The 18,802-nt window shown below is 44.2% G+C and overlaps 1 protein-coding gene across 1 annotated transcript in view; it reads left to right on the top strand.

Moving 5' to 3' along the window:
• The first annotated feature begins 396 nt into the window (after positions 1-396).
• The window catches only part of DOK5 (docking protein 5), a 152,738-nt gene continuing 134,332 nt past the window's right edge, over positions 397-18,802 (top strand). The window contains exon 1 of the mRNA XM_030309358.1: positions 397-548. Coding sequence (XP_030165218.1) covers positions 483-548 — 66 coding nt within the window. The 5' untranslated portion in view covers positions 397-482. The remainder of the gene's footprint in view (positions 549-18,802) is intronic.

The following is an 18,802-nucleotide window of genomic DNA, read 5'->3' as shown; positions in this document are numbered from 1 at the left end:
TCCTCCCCTCCTCGTCCCCCTCCTCCTCCCGCCGCTCCTCCTCCGGGGGGGGCCCACTCCTCCGCCGTCCCCCTCCTCGTCCCCCTCCTCCTCCCGTCCCTCCTCCTCTCTCCCCTCCTCCCCCCCCCCCTCCCCCGGGGCCCGCGAAGAGGCAGGGCTGGAGCCCTGAGCAGCCGCCGCTCCTCCTCCTCCAGGCTGGCGGATGAGTCAGCTGACGCCGGCGCTCCAGCCTCGCCTCGCGGCGCTGCGCTCCCCGCGCTCCCCCGAAGTGGCTGCGAGCCGGCCGCCCACTTTCGGGGCTTGGGGGACCGAGTGATGCGCGCCTGCTGAGGCCACGCCGAGCCGCGGCCGCCGCAGCTTCGCCGGGTCAACTTTCCCCCCGCCCCCCCCCCCCCACGCCGCCTCCCGACCCGGCCCTTGACCCGCCCCAGAGCCACCTCGGGTGCGCGCGCTTGGGTGAGGGGGGTCGCCGGCTGCCCGGGATGGCTTCCAATTTTAATGACATAGTGAAGCAAGGGTACGTGAGGATCCGGAGCAGACGCCTGGGGGTAAGTATCGATCCTTCCCCCCCCCCCTTCTTCCCTTTTCGCTGCTCGCGCGTTCAATTGTCTTCCTCGGTCGCCAGCATCCCTGGAGGCTGGAAGGAGGTCCCCCGGCCGCGCCGGCGAACTGCCCCCGTGGCTGCCTCAGCCCAGATGCGCCTCGCCGGCGGCTGCCCCTGGGAGGCCGGGTCTAGGCGTGTCACGGAGCTATCTTTATCTCTCGGGCGTCTCGGCTTTCCGACGGTGGCCGCGTGTGCGGCTTCAGTGGCCACTGGAGCCCGTCTCCTGGAAATAAATATTTCTCGGTAGCCAAGGGAGTTAGAGCGGAGAGGCCGGCCGGGGGTGCTGAGCCCGCCCGAGGCCCCCGGTGCCCCCCCCCTTGCCACTCGCCGCCAACTTAACTTTTCCGGGGGATGGGCGGCTGGCTCAGAAAAGAGGGCAGGCGCTCTCGGTGCCAACAGGGTCAGAGCCCCTCCGACCCCCGCCCGGCAGAGATTGCTGCCGAACGGAAGGTCTCCTCGGGCTCCGAATCCCGGACGACGACCCGCCTCTGACCCAGGTGTTGGCACAGGCGGCGTGGCCTGGCCGGCCTGGGGTGGATTTCCTCTGGTCCTCAGCCCGGGTGGTGGATTTCTGTTGCTGGAAAACACAGCGGGAGCCCAACGGGAAGATTCTTTAGGGTGGAACCCGATACCTGCCCAGAGGAAGTGCTCCCTAAACACGTAGCCCAGGAATGAATGAACCCGAGGGCACCTGTAGGGGACAGATGCTGGCATAGGGATGGCTCCCCCCTTAAAACTCTCTGTCTTTTGCCCCCTTTCCCTTGCTCGCCGTGGATAGGGCTTCAGAGACAACTCCTTCTGCTTCTCTTTGAGACTGAGTGTTGATGAAGGAAATTCTCCAGAGACGGGGGAGCACACTGGAATGATTTTTTTACCCCCTGATTTCAGGCTGCCTCCTTTCGCTTTGCCTTGTGTCGAGTACTGTCGCTGTTTTTGTTTGTTGTGTGTGTTTGGGTGGCCGGGTTCGGGTGGGGGAGGGGCAGAAAGTTTACTTTAGTAATGTCTGAAATGATAATATCAGCAATGATGTGCAATGACCACACTGGGAGTTACAGTGAGAAACTGAATGTCTTCCTCTACAAATCTGTGTCATTGGCACCTTTCTCTTACTTGGTCTTTGTAGTTTTTTATGTGCCAGATAATTTTACTGAAAACTGAAAAGGAATTTCGCAGTGGTAATCAGCTAGGGAGGATGGTAGGAAACATCTGTAATTATTAAAAACTCTTGCCTGCTTGGTTTTGACCCTTTGCTTTCTTGCTTTCTTTTTTTTTTTTTCCCCCTGCCGGTTACCATGTTTTAGCAATTATGTCCCGTGTTATTGTGAGTATATACATCTATCATTACGAAGAAATGTAACCGAGCTAACCGGTCTCTGTCAGCCCTATGCAAGTTTCCTTGATCTTTTCTGCTATGCAAATATCATCAGCAGCAGGAGCAACTATTGTTAGGGTGCTTAACCTAGTGACTCCCCGGCAAAAGGCAAGAAATAGTAGGAGCTTTATATTTTTGATAACCTTATGGGCCAGCCGAGTTGTTGCCATTTTTAAGGGAGCATTAAGAAATGCAGTTCTAATTTTAGATTTACTCCATCATGTCAGTTGAGGAAATTGATAAGAGACATCCATTCTGTGTTAGGGAGCATTCCAAATGGTAGAAGACATGCATTATTAATGCGCAAAATGTGAATTATTCATAAGGATCGGAGTTTATGCCAAATTGTGACACGTGGTGATTTATTTGAAAGACTAGTTACCATAACTTTCTAGTTTATGGTAATTGAGATTATTTTCTATATTATTACAGCTGACATAATATGGTCCTATATGTGTGCCAATGTTTACAGACAGATATTTGAAGCAGAAGGAAAGGAAATAAAGTTGAGTTTGTATTCATTTTATATTTTGCAGTACATTGGGTGCCAGTGAGAAGTCTACTTTTCTAGGATTTATTCATTCTGTCTGTGTTAATACTCGAGTAGATTTTAGAATATCTATGCAATGATGGTTATTGCTCATGGAAAGGTCAAAGATACAATCAACAAAACCCGGTCTTCTTTATTAACACCGCTTTTATCACCAGTTAATTTTTTTAAGTGATTTGATGATGTAATTTATTTATATGAACTAAAGAGGCTGATTCCACAGTTGCCAGAAAACACCACGAACTCAACTTTTCATGGAGCCTGCAAGCAATGGGGGAGAGCGCTTCCGGGAAATGCATAGAGACCCTCTGTCTAGAGTGAGAAGTGTTCGCGGTATTAGTCCAGGCTGCATATAGCCTAGAATGGCACGTAGCATGTGTAAGTCTCAGCCAGCACTTGGGCATTAGGTGTGGTACAGAGTAGGCACTTATACGTGCACGTTGGACTAGAGGGTGATGCGTGACCTTGCAATTCAAAAGCTTCTTGAGGAACTAATATGACATAGTAGTTTCATTAATGGAATCCAGACAAATGTGTGTGGATTAGAACCATGTTTGGGAGGGTTTATAATTAAACAAGAAAACACCATTTCATGGTGAGCAGCTGTTCTGCTAAGGAATGCTCCCTCAGATTGGGAAAAGGAGGAAAGAGAGCCAATTTTGCTTCTATTACTCGTTAGCTCCATGGCCTTGACCTCTTTTACCCTCAGTTTTCTAATCTATGCAATGAACACGATTTTGTAATGTTGGGAACATCGACTAAGATGATATCTATGAAAATCTAATGAGAGTATAGCATTGATTCTGATTAAAATATTTGTTTGGTACAAGCAAAGGTGAGTTAGGGTTGGTGGAAGGATGGGGGGTTGTAGATATCTTTCTGTCTAAAAGTGTCCCATGGCATAAATGGTTTTTCAGTTCTAGATGGTTTCATTGGGTGAAGTTTTTACAAATTCCATAGATTTAAGTGATTTTACAATGGGACAGGAGACATTTTAAGACTGTCTCCATTCAAATGGACCAAAGATAAGCGCTCACTTTTAATTGAGATCTTCTGTAGTTGAAGTGATTAAGCAATCGTTGTATGTATAGACTTACTTTTTTCTGTAAACATCAAAAAGGTTAATGAAATTCAACTCATTTAACTCGAAAGTCTCAGTATCTTCATATCTCTTACCTTCATCTACATTGTTCATGGAGATCTCAAGCTGTGCTCGGGATACTGTGTTTGTTGAGGAATGTCTGTGCCACAATTTGGGGGGCTTTGGCGGTGCGGGGAGGGGGGGAGGAAACAGTTGTCTACACTTATCTGGCTAATCCACAAAAGGCACTAAAAATTTTATTCTTAGCAGGGTGGCGAATCAGGCGATTTGCACATCATTAACCTGACTAAGTGTGTGGCTTAGACGGTATCCTATGACTCTCTTCACTTGGTTTCTTCTTCTGCAACCGAGAGAATTTCTAATCAGTAATTGCCATGTAAGCCTCAGAGTTTAAATTCAGACCTGTTCGCGTCATCTACATGCAGTCTCTCGATCACTCGCCTTTAAATACATTCTGGATGTTCTTGTACACCAGGAGCTTCTTCTCCTGTCTAGCCTGCATCCCTACCTAGATGTCTAAGAGTCTTCAAACTTAATACATCCAAACCCTTGATTGTTTCATCCAGATTGGCTTCTCCCGGAGTCTGCAACTCAGCCACTAGAGGTCCCAAAATTTTAGTTGCCCTGGTAAAAATGAATCCAGTAGGCAAGCAGATGGCAAACAAGCAAACTTCGGGCACATTTGTGTCTCCTTTTATCTCCTTCTGACAACCAGTCCATCAGGAGATCCTGTGGGCGCTGTCTTTGAAATATATCTACATTCTGTGTCACATATTATCCACCCCTTCCACCCTGGTCCAAGTCCCCATCATCGCCTCCCTGTAATATTATAATAATCTCCTAATTTGTCTCCCTGCCTGCTCAGACCACCAGTCCCTTTCCCTGCAATTCATGGGAAGAGACTTACCTTGGGCTTGAAGTTCCTATGCTGACTGAGAACCCTTTCTCCTGCTGTTCCCTCTGCTTGGAATGCTGTTCCCCCAAGTATGGCTTCCCCCTTCCTGGATGGCTTCCTTATCTCCTTCAGTCTTTCTTCAAATGTCACTAGCTCACTGAGGCCTTCCAGATCCTTAATTTTATTTGTTGCCTCCTCCTTCCCATCCAAATCCTTCCATTGCTTCTCTCTAGGCTTATCATCCCCTCACGTACTGGTGTGTTGATTTTATGTGTTGATTGCCTGTATCCCCCAAATAGCACAGGAGGCTCCATGAGGGCTGTGACTTCTCTATCTTTTAATTCGAGCTGAATCCCAGTGCTGGAATGGTGTGTAGCACTTTATCAGCAGTCTTCTTGATGAAGATTTATTGAGCAAATGAATGAATGAATCCATTAGTGCAAACTGGCTTAAGAGCATACACTCTGACATGAGACTGTTAAAATCCTATTCAGCGACTTTATGTGACTTTTTGGTGAATTTCTTAACATGTGCAAGCCTCAGTCTTCTACAAAAATAAGGATACTCATAATACCCACCTAAAAGATGATCCTTACAGAGGTCTTAACACAATGGTTTGACACAGTGGAAACCTAATTAACGTTTCTATTTATTTATTTATTTATTTATTTATTTATTTATTTATAATTTTTTTTTTAAGTTTTTTTTTTGTTGTTTTTTTTTTTTTTTTTTTTACTTTGGACAGAGACAGAGTGCGAGCATGAGCTGGGGAGGGGCAGAGAGAGAGGGAGACACAGAACCTGAAGCGGGCTCCAGGCTCCAAGCTGTCAGCACAGAGCCTGATGCGGGGCTCGAACTCACGAGCTGTGAGATCATGACCTGGGCCGAAGTCGGCCATTCAACTGACTGAGCCACCTAGGCGACCCCCTAATTAATGTTTCTTCCTTGTCTTTCTCACTACCAGTGCTGTTAGGGACGATGATGGTTAGGTGGTTATTATGTTTCCTGTTTCTACTGCAATAAGCTTTCATTCTCCAAGAACTTGCTGTTTAGTTTGGAAAACAAACTTAATACCCGTGCAACAATTAATGTACAAGCACAAATATTGGTTGGCAGTGAGGCTAGGTATAGAAAGAATATTTGCCTTTGTAAGATTTTTCACAAGCCTTAGATAAATGACAGAGGTAACCAGGGACAGAGAAACCCCTCTCCACGGAACTTCAGTTCGAATGAGCTCATCAGACGAGGGGGAATTTCTGTTAATTTGGGGATCTTTCTCTTGGACGGCCGAGAACGGATTTGAAAAATTGGTTAGTTAATGGCCAGATTTTAGGCAGAATATTTTCTTACTCTTTTATTTCCCTATTTGACCAGATCCACTATGCCCAAGCAGCTATAATATTTAGGGTTTGGGGATCCCTGGGTGATTCATAGAGAATCCACCGTTTTTATGGTACCTGGACAGAGTTATGGTCATAATATCAACATTCAGCCATTCAGTGAGATACATGGAGCACTGTTTTTCTTCCTCAGGAGAAAGAGGTTCAACTCTGCAGTAGTGAAATTCGTGGTCCTATACACTGGATACACACGCCTAAGTCAGGACCACTCAGTGTCCCCATGTGAATCCATTTCTGCGGCCTCTGTGTCAGAAGTGCTTTTCAGCTGGTATTTTAGTCATCTTTATTTGATGGGCCGGGTGGATGTTATGATTAATTATGCATAAACCAACCTTTCATCCTCCTCCTTAAAACTGAATTAAGCAAAGAACAGCCAATTTAGTGACTTTGTATGTAGGCATAAACCGGATTCCTGATGTGATGATTCCCCCCTACATCTGCCAATGTATTTTTTTTATCATATACATTCATTGACTAGAAATATTTATTTTTCAAGTAGCTTTGTAATTTTTATGGAAAATCCTTATCTTGGGTATTTTAAGAATTTAGTTTTCATTTGGGGCTGTATTTGATTTCATTTTTTTTTTTAATCATTCATCACATATTTATTGAGTGCATGCTAGTGTTAAGATCAGGGTAAACCATCAAGAGGTCCAGTCTCCATTTTGAAGGCCTGACAGTCTATTTTTGGACTTATATTGGTTTTTTTTTTCAAATTTTTTTTTAACATTTTAATTTATTTTTGAGAGAGAGAGAGACAGAGCACAAGCGGGGGAGGGGCAGAGAGTGAGAGGGAGACACAGAATCCGAAGCAGGCTCCAAGCTGTCAGCACAGAGCCTGAGGCGGGGCTCGAACCCACACCATGAGATCATGACCTGAGCTAAAGTTAGACGCTTAACCGACTGAGCCACCCAGGCGCCCCTGGACTTGTATTGTTAACACGAGGTTAATATATTCACTGTACTTGAGGGTGAATTAGTCTGAGCAACAGGTCAAATATTGAAGTACAGCGATCTGTGCAGAAATCTCCCCGTTCTGTTTTTGTGAAACGAGGGAGGTCAAATTTGATTTTCCTCTTACTTCAAGGAATTTGATTCGAGTTGGGTGGAAATAAAGCCTTTGGATATTCTAAGCCAGGAAGAGATTATGATGCTTCCCTCCTGCAACCCGTGTTCCTCTGAAATTCAAAATGAAATTGTGAGTTTAGAAATGCCACGGATATGTGTGAATGTTGAAGTTAAAATAGCTTCTTTCTAGAATGTAGATGGCTAAATTTTGAGTAAGTATCGGGAAGCTGATCTTTGCTGAGTAGTTGGGGGACTGTCTTTATTTTACTAGTGTTCTAAGCCTCTCTTCATGCCCTGGTTGCCAGAGAACATAAATGTTAGCTTGTGTGTACTGTGTTCATGAGTGGAGTCCTTTAAGTAAGCTCTGGGATAGAGTGCAGGTGACCTTCCTGGGGTGGTGCTTCATAACTTTGATCAGATTCTTTGGAGGTCTGGACCACCCTGCCCACCAGGCCTCTCACCTCCCACAATTTCCACAAGATTAAGAACCACTGTCTCATTTTTTAATTTTTTTTAATGTTTTTATTTATTTTTGAGACAGAGAGAGACAGAGCATGAGCAGGGGAGGGGCAGAGAGAGAGGGAGACACAGAATCCGAAGCAGGCGCCAGGCTCCGAGCTGTTGGCACAGATCCTGACACGGGGCTCAAATCCACGAACCGCAAAATCGTGACCTGAGCCGAAGTCGGACGGTCAACCGACTGAGCCCCCTAGGCGCCCCAACTGTCTCATTTTTTAAAGGAACGTTTTTTAAATTTTATTATTTATTTACTTTTACTTTTATTTTTATTTCTATTTTTATTTTAGATAGAGTGCGTGTGTATGGGAGAGGGGCAGAGGCACGGAGAAAGAGAGAATCTTAAGCAGGCTCCACGCTCAATGTAAAGCCAGACTTGAGGCTCGATCCCACGACCCTAGAATCATGATCTGAGATGAAATCAAGAGTTGGATGCTCAACCAGCTGAGCCACCCAGGCTGTTGATCTTTTTATTTTATTTTATTTTATTTTATTTTATTTTATTTTATTTTATTTTAATTTATTTATCTTTGAAAGAGAGAGAGGGAGACAGAGTACAAGCAGGGAAGGGGCAGAGAGAGGGAGACACAGAATCCGAAGCAGGTTCCAGGCTCTGAGCTGTCAGCACAAAGTCCCATACGGGGCTTGAGCTCGTGACCCACAAGATCGTGACCTGAGTCGAAGTCGGACACTTGATGAACTGAGCCACCCAGGTGCCCCAAACTTTAGATAATAGTAGGTTCACATGCAGTTGTAAGAAATAATGCACTGCAATCTCTCCTACCCAGTTTCTCCCAGTGGCAACATCCTTGAAATGTATAGTATAGTATCACAACCAGGATACAGCCAAGAGATAGAACATTCCTTCACCACAGGGTCCTTTATGTTGCCCTTTTATAGCTTCTCCTCCTGTTTCCCTTCCCACAGCCCTAAAACCTTGATGACCACGAATCTGTTTTCCATTTTTATAATGTTACCATTTTGAGAATATTCTATAAGTAGAACCACAGGTATGTAACCTTTTGGGATTTGGGGGGGGGATTTCCTTTTATTTATTTATTTATTTTTTACTCCACATACTTCTCTGGAATTGCCATGATTATTGTGGCTGTCATGGTTCATTCCTGTTTTTTATTTTTTAATGTTTATTTATTTTGAGAGAGAGAGTGAGCAGGGGAGGGGCAGAGAGAGAGGGCGACAGAGAATCCCAAGCAGGCTGCACTCTCAGTGCAGAGCCCAACATGGGACTTGAACCCACGAATCAAGAGATCATGACCTGACTGAAACCAAGAGTAGGATGCTTAACTGACTGAGCCATCCGTGTGCCCCGCCCATTCCTTCTTTTATTGCTAAATAGTATCCCATGGAATGGATGGACCATAGTTTGCTTAGCCATTCATCTGCTGAAGGACATTTAATGTGGTTTCCAGGTTGGGGCTGTTATGAATAAAGCAGATATAAAAGTTTGTGTGCAGATTTTTGCAGGAATATAGGTTTTCATACCTCTAGGTAAATGGCACTCTAGGGAGTGCTATTGTTGGGTGGTATTATAGGTATTTGCATGTCTAGTATTTCTATTCTTCCCAGTGTTTGTACCATTCTGTGTTCACACCAGCAGCGTATGATCTGGTTTCTCTGCATTTGATGGCACCAGTTTTTGGTGTCCTCGCTGTTTTTTATTTTAGACATTCTGATGTGTGTGTGGTGATATCTCATTGTGGGTTTGATTTCCATTTCCCTAACGGGTAGCAATGTTGAGCATCTTTTCATGTCTTACTTGCCATGTGGACCTACATTTTGGTAAAATGCCTGTGCACGTCTCTTGCCCACTTTCTAATTGGGTTGCTTATTTTGTAACTGTTGGGTTTTGAGGGTTCTTTATATATTCGAGATAGCAGTCCTTTCAGACCTGTGGTTCTCAAATGTTTCCTCTCAGTAGGTAGCTTAGGTAGTTTGTCTTTCCCACCTTCTAAACAAGGTCTTTCATAGAGCAAAGAGTTGTTTTTTTAATGTGTATTTATTTTTTGAGAGAGAGAGCGAGAACGTGTGCACGTGTGGGGGAGGGGCAGAGAGAGAGGGAGACAGAGAATCCCAAGTGTGTTCTGCACTACCACCACAAAGCCCAATCGAATAGCTTGAACCCACGAGCCTTGAGATCATGACCTGAGCTGAAGTCTGACGCTCAACCGACTGAGCCGCCCAGGCGCCCCAGAACAAAAGTTTTTAATTGTGATGATGTCCAGTTTATTCCTTTTTTGCTTTTGTGGGTCATGCTTTCGGTAGTAACACTTAGTCCAGACCAAGATTCCACATATATTTTTGTAGATGCTTTATAGTATTACCTTTTACGTTTCAGCCCATGATCCAATTTGAGTTAATTTTTGTAGAAGGTGTGCTTCTAGGTCTGGGTTCATTTTTTGCCTACATATGGCCAATTGCTGCAGCACCATTTGTTGAAAAGGCTGTCTTTTCTCCACTGAGCATATTTAGGTGTTTCTATTCTTAAGTCCCGTATTCTGTTCCACTGCTCCATATGCCCGGATATGTGCAGCAGTATGACTCTATGTGTCTATATGTGTAGCTATACAATAAGTCTGGAAACAGAGAAGACGGATTCCTCCCACTTTATTTTTCTTTCTCAAAATTGTTTTAGGTATTCTAGTTCCATTGCATTTTGATATGAATTTTAAGATAATCTTGACTATAGTTTCCACACATCGTGCTGGAACACCTCTTTCCTCTCCTCTCCTCTCCTCTCCTCTCCTCTCCTCTCCTCTCCTCTCTTCCCTTCCCCTACCCTCCCCTCCTCTTCTCTCCTCTCCTCCCTTCCCCTCCCCTCCTCCCCTCTTCTCCTTTTCTTTCTTTCTTTCTTTCTTTCTCTCTCTCTCTCTCTCTCTCTCCTCTCTCTCCTCTCTCTTTCTTTCTTCTGCTTCTTCCCCTTCCTCCTCTCTGTCTCTCTTTCATAATTGAATTGATGCATTGTTTTTTCCATGGTGGAAATAGCATACATTTGGGACTGACACTTACTTTTGGATCTCAACTTGGCCACTTACTGAGTCTATGGCCTTAAGGAAATTGCATACTCTTTCTGAAACTTTGCTTCATCATGTACATAAATAAGGTTAATAATACACTTCTCATAAAAGGTAAGTGTATCAAACTCTTAACCCTATTCGTGACTTACAGTAGTAGGAACTTAATGACTGGCAATAATGTTGAGTTTTATTTTTTTATTGTCAAAAGATTGAGGTGATATTTCTTGTTCATTGTCTTTCAGAAAAATAAGCTGGTAAAAATTAATTCACTCATACCTCAGCAGAAGAATCATGGCTTTTGTAATGAAAAACAGAAGGCATTTTACTTTCCTCTTGCTGCTAATTTTATTATTTTTTGATTTTTAATTTTTAAAAGTTTATGTATTCTGAAAGAGACAGAGAGAGAGAGCACGAGCTGTGGAGGGGCAGAGAGAGAATCCCCGGCAGGTTCTGCATGGTCTGTGCAGAGCCTGACCTGGGGCTCGAACTCACCAACCATGAGATCACCACCTGACTGAAATTGAGAGTTGGGACACTTAACTGACTGAGCCACTTGGGCGCCCCACTGTGAACTTCAGTAATACATTTTTGCAGCATTGGGCTTATGAAATGCCATCTTAGAAAATACAGAGTTGAATATATTGACAAAATGGCAGACCTTTGAGTGAAAGCCTGACCACAGTATTCTTGCCTGTTAACTCTCACCGTGGTCTCCGAATGTGGGAATTGTATATCTTGAGAGAAAGAAATTATTAGGGCACTAAACAACATTGAATCATAAAATGAGAATAAAAGCACTATTTCTTATTCAACTCATCTCAAAGAGCTGATAACCTGAAGGCCTTTTAATAGAGAAGGAGCCACCATTGGGTGCAGAGGCTTCGAGTGGCAATCTTCTGTTTTATTGTATTCATTAACTTTATATTGCATGAAATTTTACATTTAACTTCTAGTGATAATTGGTTTTCCATTTGAGATAAAAGTGTGTGGCTGCCTCTTTAAATAAGCTTACTTAATCTACAAAGTGAAGTTATTTAATGGGTAATGAACTCATATCCATGAAATGGCAAAAACAGTGAAGGTAGGTGGTGAGCTCTTAGGGACCGTACGAACCCAAATGGCGGCCTGTGTGTGACTCAGAATAGTTGTCCTTCTCTTCTGAAGTAGGTTTTGTAACGCTTCTTCGTAAAACGTGCAGTTGTCATGTAGCTTGATTTTGTACAGATATCTTAAAAATCGGGTCCTTAGAAAAAATACCCTATGTACTCAATACCATCCTCTTAAGAAACTTATACCTGAGGGGCGCCTGGGTGGCTCAGTCAGTTAAACATCTGACTTCGGCTCAGGTCGTGATCTCGCGGTTCGCAGGTTCAAGCCCCACGTTGGGCTCTGTGCTGACAGCCCCGAGCCTGGAGCCTGCTTCGGACTCTGTGTCTCCCTCTCTCTCTCTCTGCCCCTCCCCTGCTCACACTCTGTCTCTATCTCTCAATGATAAATAAATGTTAAAAAATTTTTCAAAACACAAAACTTCTATCGGATATCACCATAATGTAGCATAGTATATATGTCACTTCTCACCCTAAATCTCCCCTCCCCAAATATATCTCAGATTTGCCCAAGCCTTTATTTTGTCTTCTCTTCATTTATGTGTAACAACGAATACTGTAGAGGTTAATAGAAAGAGAAGTAAGTCTGTCCTATGGGTAGACTGACTCAAATTAAATTGAAACACTAGTAGGAATTCTGAGCTTTCCCTTCATACAACTTTCACCGTTTAGGTAAGCAATTAAAGTCTAAAACTGGAGTTTATTATCTTAAAGCCACATATTAATTCAATAAAAGAAATTTATTTTAAAACCTTGAAGAAATCACACCTCTTTGAGTCCCCTAGCAAAACTGAGGCTTCCTATGAACAGTCTCCTCAGGGTTCAAGGTGTCTGTCTGTAAATATGCAGATATTTTATTTTAAATTTTTTCATGTTTATTTATTTTTGAAGGAGAGAGCGACAGAGTGTGAGCGGGAGACGGAGAGGGGCAGAGAGAGAGGGAGACACAGAATCCGAAGCCGGCTCCAGCCTCCCAGCTGTCAGCACAGAGCCTGATGCGGGGCTCGAACTCACGAACCGTGAGATCATGAGCTGAAGTCTGACCGCCTAACTGGCTGAGCCACCCAGGCGCCCCCATATATGCAGATATTTTAGCTGATTTGCCCAAGAACCACCTTTTGAGCCTGGGTTGTATTCTACCAACACTGGCTCCAAACGGAGATGTTAGGAAACTAGTCTAGTTCTCAGAGTCCGCGAATTCAGATGTAAAATGTGGTGGGAGGTGAGGCTTGAAAGGAACGTGTTCTGGGGACTTTGCCCTGAGAGGTCTTCATCAGTTTGAATAGATCTCCATTAATGGCTCTCCTCTCTGATTTTCTCCTGCCTGGCTCTCTCTTGGTCTCCAGATCTTAACTTTAGAATTCCTGCCTCAGACGACCTGCCGTGACCGCTACAGCTAAAAAGTCTTTTCCTCACATCCCTCTAGAACATTGTTCTATTTGAGAGTATGCACAGGATATTTACATTTTCTTAACTTTTGTGCTAGATATTTTTCTTCATAATTTTTTGGTAGATTATTTCTTCTCCCACTACAGTGTAAGTTTTATGAGGCCAAAGGCCTTAGCCTTCTTGTTCACTGTGTATCCCCAGCCCATAGTGAGAGTTCAGTGTTTTGCCGACCCGGGGGCACCTGGGTGGCTCAGTCAGTTAAGCACCCAGCTCTTGATTTCAGCGCAGGTCATGATTTCACAGTCTGTGGGATCGAGCCCTGTGTGGAGCTCTGTGCTGACACTGCAGAACCTGCTCGGGAGTCTCACTCTCTCTTGCCCCTCCCCTGCTTGTGTTGTCTGTCTCTCTCTCGCTCGCTCTCCTGCTCTCTCAAAATAAATAAATACACATGAAAAAAATTTAAATATTTGCTGACCGAAAGAGTCCCTGATTTTGCTGCAGATCAGAATAATAGAATGGATATTCAATTTATATCCCACCTAATTTTGTTGCAGATTTTATGCCTCAATGGTAGAATGTTCTAGAATTTCTCATAATTGTTGTTGGTATGAAGTCTGTACCTTCAGTATCAGGGAATACAGCAGTTAATGTAGATTGACCCCCTTAAAATTAAATTTTATTTGAGTTTTTTTTCTTGTAATAGGTAATATGTATACTTGGTACAGATTTGAAGGTACAAAGTTTATGCATTGAATAGTAAGTTTTCTTTTCATCCTTGTCCCCAGGAATCTAGTTCCCAGAAGCAACTACTGGGAATAGTTTATTCCAGAATAGTATGTGTCTGAATAGTTTTGTGTGTGCATGCATGCGTGTGTGTGCACATGTGTGCAATATATAATTGCACACTCTTCTGTGACATAGTTTTATTATTCAGTAATATATCCTGCTTTTCAATAATTTAGACAAGATTCCAGTGTATAAATATATTTTGTATATTTGATTATTTATTCATTCTTCTTTCCTTCCTTCCTGTAATTTATTTTCAAATATGTGCATGAATTAGGTGTTTTTATGCCCACTTTACAGATCACAAGGCTGAGTGCCTGAGAGGTTCAGTTTTTGTTGAAGTCACCCAGCAGCTATGTGACAGAACGTGAGTTTGAATCGAAGCTGCCTGTCGGTTGTAGAACATTCAAGTAATTCTTCTCCTTCTCTGGTACAAGAGGTGCCACAGATTACCCCTCCTCTCACCCAGTGGTGACCATACTGGGAAATAAATTCCTAGCAGTGGGACCTACTGTCCGAAGCATATTTCCATGTACAGTTGTATCAAAGTTGCCCTGCCATCTATGAGAATATGCCTGTGTCCTCTCATCTTGCAAAAGTATGCTCTCTTGAGGGCTTTTTCAGAGTTGTGCTAATCGAACAAATGAAAGATGGAGCCATTTGTATATAGATTTTCTCTCCTCTGAGGTTGAGTTCCTGGCAATTTTATGATTAGAATCTTTTCAGTTTTATAGTTTGTTTTTGTTTTTTTTTTTTTAGAGTGACGTTCTACTTAAAACGTAGTTGCTACTAGGATTTAGAAAGCCGTAAGAGATGATTTACTTTATTAGAAGAGCACCTTCCTGGGTCATGCTATGTAAGAAGGCTTTCATTAATTTACTTATGTATTTTGAGAGAGAGAGAGAGAGAGAGAGAGAGAGAGAGAGATGTAGACATGTGGGGGGAGGGGCAGAGAGAGAGGGTGAGAGAGAGACTCTCAAGCAGGCTCCATGCTGTCAGCGCAAAGCCTGACGCGGGGCTTGAACCCATGAACCCTGAGATCATTACCTGAGCCGAAATCAAGAGTCAGATGCTCAACTGACTGAGCCACCCAGGCGCCCCCATGACTGTGTTTTTTATGTTTATTCCAAAAATAAAATTATAAAACTGAAAATTGGATCAACGTATATTGGTAAAAAGGTGTTTACTGAATCAAATAAATATATATTGACTAATGCAGCCCAGCCAATATTTTTATTAACTTGGCCAGTCTGGTCACATGCTTCAAACGGGTCTGGCTGGGAGGCGCCATCGATGAGATGCAATTTCTGAACATTCCATTTATGTGGTTCCTAGATACTAAGAACCAGGAGACCTTGTTTCGGGCTGTATCTTGAGCCTCTCTTTCCTTCTTTTCTTTTCTCTCTAAGCTCCAGCCACCAGCTCCTTTCTGTTCCTAGGGGACAAGCTCTTTGCCATGCATGTCCTGTGCTCTCACCACTTCCTTCTATCTGTCATGCCCTATGGTGGTTGGCTCTCACTCCAGTCATCGGCTCAAAAGTCACCTCCCCAGGGAACTGTTTGTTGACCATCTAGTTGCAAGTGGCCTCTGTCAGGTATTCTCTGTCTCGTCTCCATTTTCTCTTGTCCCACGATCATTCCTCACAACTGTAACAATTTTTGGAAATTATTCCTTTCTCTATCTCTCACTTTTTTCTACTGGCCTCTAGGCATCAGGAGGATAAGATGTTCAGTTTTGTTGATGGTGGAATTCTCAGTGGCTAAAATAGTGTCTGGGCACATAGTAGGAGCTGAGCAAACATTCAAGTATGAATGAAACCCTGAAAGGACATATTATGAAGCAGACGGTAACCCTAGAAGATAATGTGTGTACGTTTTTGTAGTTCCCACGAAACGCCCAGAGTTTCGTGCACTTCCGTTGTGTGATTTTTTTGTTGTAGCCCTTTTGCAGCATCCAAGCTGCAGTCCTCAATGCAGGCAGACAGACATGTGCAGGAGAAAAACCGGGCAGGCATCAAAAGAGCTTTTTTTTCCCCATGTCCTGGTGCTGCTGGCCATCTGCTGTGACCAGAGCAGGTCACTGAACTTCTCACACCTCAGCTCCCGTTGCAGCAAGATGGAGATATTACTGTCTGACCTTCCTGTCCCACCACCTGTCCACCTCCGGGCCGGAAGTACGCTGGTGCACGGGGAGGAGCGTGCCCAAGCACACAAAATATCCTGTTTTGTCCCAGACAGGTCTTCCCAGTGGCCCTGCCATCAGCCTCCTGAGTGGAACATAGCAGAGAAAACTTGGATTGCACTGTGCTGCTGGGACTGGTGTCAGACCCCAAACAAAAACAGATGACTTTTTAAATTTATTATTCACCTCGGGTTTCCAGAAGACAGAGTTCAATTTCTGGCAAGAAAGAAATGAAACGGAGGGGGGGAGGGAGGGAGGAAGGAAGCAAGGAAGGAGGGAAGGAAAGAAGGAAGGAGGGAGGGAGAGGGAAGGAAGGAAGGAGGGAGGGAGGGAAGGAAGGAAGGAAGGAAAGGGAAGGAAAAGGGGGAAGGAAGGAAGGAAAGGGAAGGAGGGAGGAAGGGAGAGGGAAGGAAGGAAGGAAAGAGAAGGAAAAGGGGGAAGGAAGGAAAGGAAAGGGAAGGGAAGGAAAAGGAGGAAGGAAGGAAGGAGGGAAGGAAAGAAGGAAGGAGGGAGGGAGGGAGAGAGAAGGAAGGAGGGAGGGAGGGAGAGGGAAGGAAGGAGGGAGGGAGGGAAGGAAGGAAGGAAGGAAGGAAAGGGAAGGAAAAGGGGGAAGGAAGGAAGGAAAGGGAAGGAGGGAGGAAGGGAGAGGGAAGGAAGGAAGGAAAGGGAAGGAAAGGGGGAAGGAAGGAAAGGGAAGGGAAGGAAAAGGAGGAAGGAAGGAAAGAGGGAAGGAAGGAAAGGAAGGAGGGAAGGAGGGAGACAGGGAGGGAGGGAAGGAGCCCACTCTAACTACAACAAAAGATGGCTTCTGCGTGTATATGTATCAATTCTTTTTAACTAGTTATTTTACATTGCATGTGCATGGCAAAGAAATAAAACAATGCAAAAAAGAATAGAATGAAGAGGCAGTTTGTCTCCTACCCTAGACTTGTCTCACTTCCCAGGTATACCATTCTGGGGGGCAGATTCTTGTCTATTTGTGTGAAGATGTGTGTGCATAGGCACACAGAGAAATACAGGTGGTTTTGTACGCTTCATTCTGCACGCATGGGTTCATGTTTAATGTTGTTGTATATACCCTGTCCCTTTTCTTCATGTCGAAGCACCTTTTAGAACTTTTTATCGATGCCCATTGTTCATTTATTTGGCTGTATTACAAATTCTTTAGTTAATACCATTATTGGACGCTTTAAGGCAATTTCTCATTCTTGGTTAAACAGTGAAGCAGTGGACATCCTTGTGCACACCTGTTTACATACATGATACTGTATATCTAAGGTAAACCCTAAAAAAAGGAGTTGCTCTTGCAAAGTGGTGCACATTCCGATTTTGATAAATAGAGCCCGTTTGCCTTCAAAGAGGTTGTATCAGGTGTGTTCCCACCGAGAGCGCTCAAGAGTACAGGACTTATTTCTGCCAGTCCTAACTTGTGTGTGTGTGTGTGTGCGTGTGTGTGTGTGTGTGTGTGTGTGTGTAACTCTTGAAAGATTTTCTCCTGCCTCCATTCCTCAGCTCAGCCCCCACTCCCCAGATCTATTCTGTTTACTGCAGATTGATCATCTAAAAATCCCAAACCTAATCCTACCCTACCTGTATTTAAAATATTCTCAAATGCCTTCCCCTTACACATGAACATAAGGTACTCCAGATGCTCTGTGATCTAGACCCTGCCGTATCTCATGCCACCCACGTCGGTGTTCAGATCAGCGCGTCCCCCAGGTCAGTGTTCAAGAGAAACACGCCCTCTTGAGTTTCTCCACTGGCCAGGTTCTCTTGCCTTCATGCACATGTGGTTTCGTGGATGAAACAATTCTTCCTCTTACTTTTACTTTCCCTACTTTTTTTCTCATCCAGAAAGTCCCAGCTGGCGTGTCGTTGGTTTGGAGATGCTTCTCTTGACACTATGATGCCATCCCCTGGATCTCAGGGGTGAGAGGAGCCCCTCACCACCTGTATCCCTTTACATTTAAATTTATTAAGATTAACTTAAAATTTAAAAAAAAAACCCTCAATTCCTCAGTAACACTAGCCACATTTCAAGTGTTCGATAGCCACATTTCATTAGTGGCTACCGTATTGGGCAGCACAGATACAAAATGTTTCCATCATTGTAGAGAATTCTGTTGGGCAGTGCTGCCTTATTTTTCTTCATGACACTCATGGCTGTTTCAAAATATATGCTTTGAGAATATCGTTTTGATGATGTTACCCTCAAGAATCTGTGGGCTCCACAGGGCACGGCATGTTCCTCTCTGGCTTTTTGCTTTTTCCCATTATGGGAGTTCAGTAACTGTTGAATGCATGAATGAATGAGTGAATTGAAGAATTCCTCCAAGCTCTTAACTTTATTGTTGTGCTTCATTGATCAGTAGACCTCCTGGGTAGGGGCTGAGCCCTCCATGCTTTTACCCACGGCCCCTTCAACATTCCAGTTGGGAGCCTTAGTAGGACCCTAATTCTTACACCATCGTAATCTGGGAGTATTGGACCTTTCCCATTGGGCTTGACCCTTCAGCACCCGTGGCCTCACTGTGGAAAGGTTGCCCAGGTTTAGATTTAACCTGTGCAGTGGGCATTGTGCTGGGCCTCCCAGATGTCTCCCTGCCCTGCGGGGACTGAAACATTCCATTCTCCAGCTGGGAGTGCTCAGAGCAGTGTAGACTGGCAACTTGCAGCTAAGCCCTCTGCCCCTGCTACCTGGCCAACAGTGGGGATATTCAGAGGTTATGGTAGTCATCACAGTTGACTTGCACCCTTGATTCCCTCCTAGCTGTTGCTCTTGGGAGCCCTTCTCATT

The sequence above is a fragment of the Lynx canadensis genome, chromosome A3, assembly GCF_007474595.2.
Source record: "Lynx canadensis isolate LIC74 chromosome A3, mLynCan4.pri.v2, whole genome shotgun sequence".
Classification (NCBI taxonomy): domain Eukaryota; kingdom Metazoa; phylum Chordata; class Mammalia; order Carnivora; family Felidae; genus Lynx; species Lynx canadensis.
This window is presented reverse-complemented; position numbering and strand designations above follow the sequence as displayed.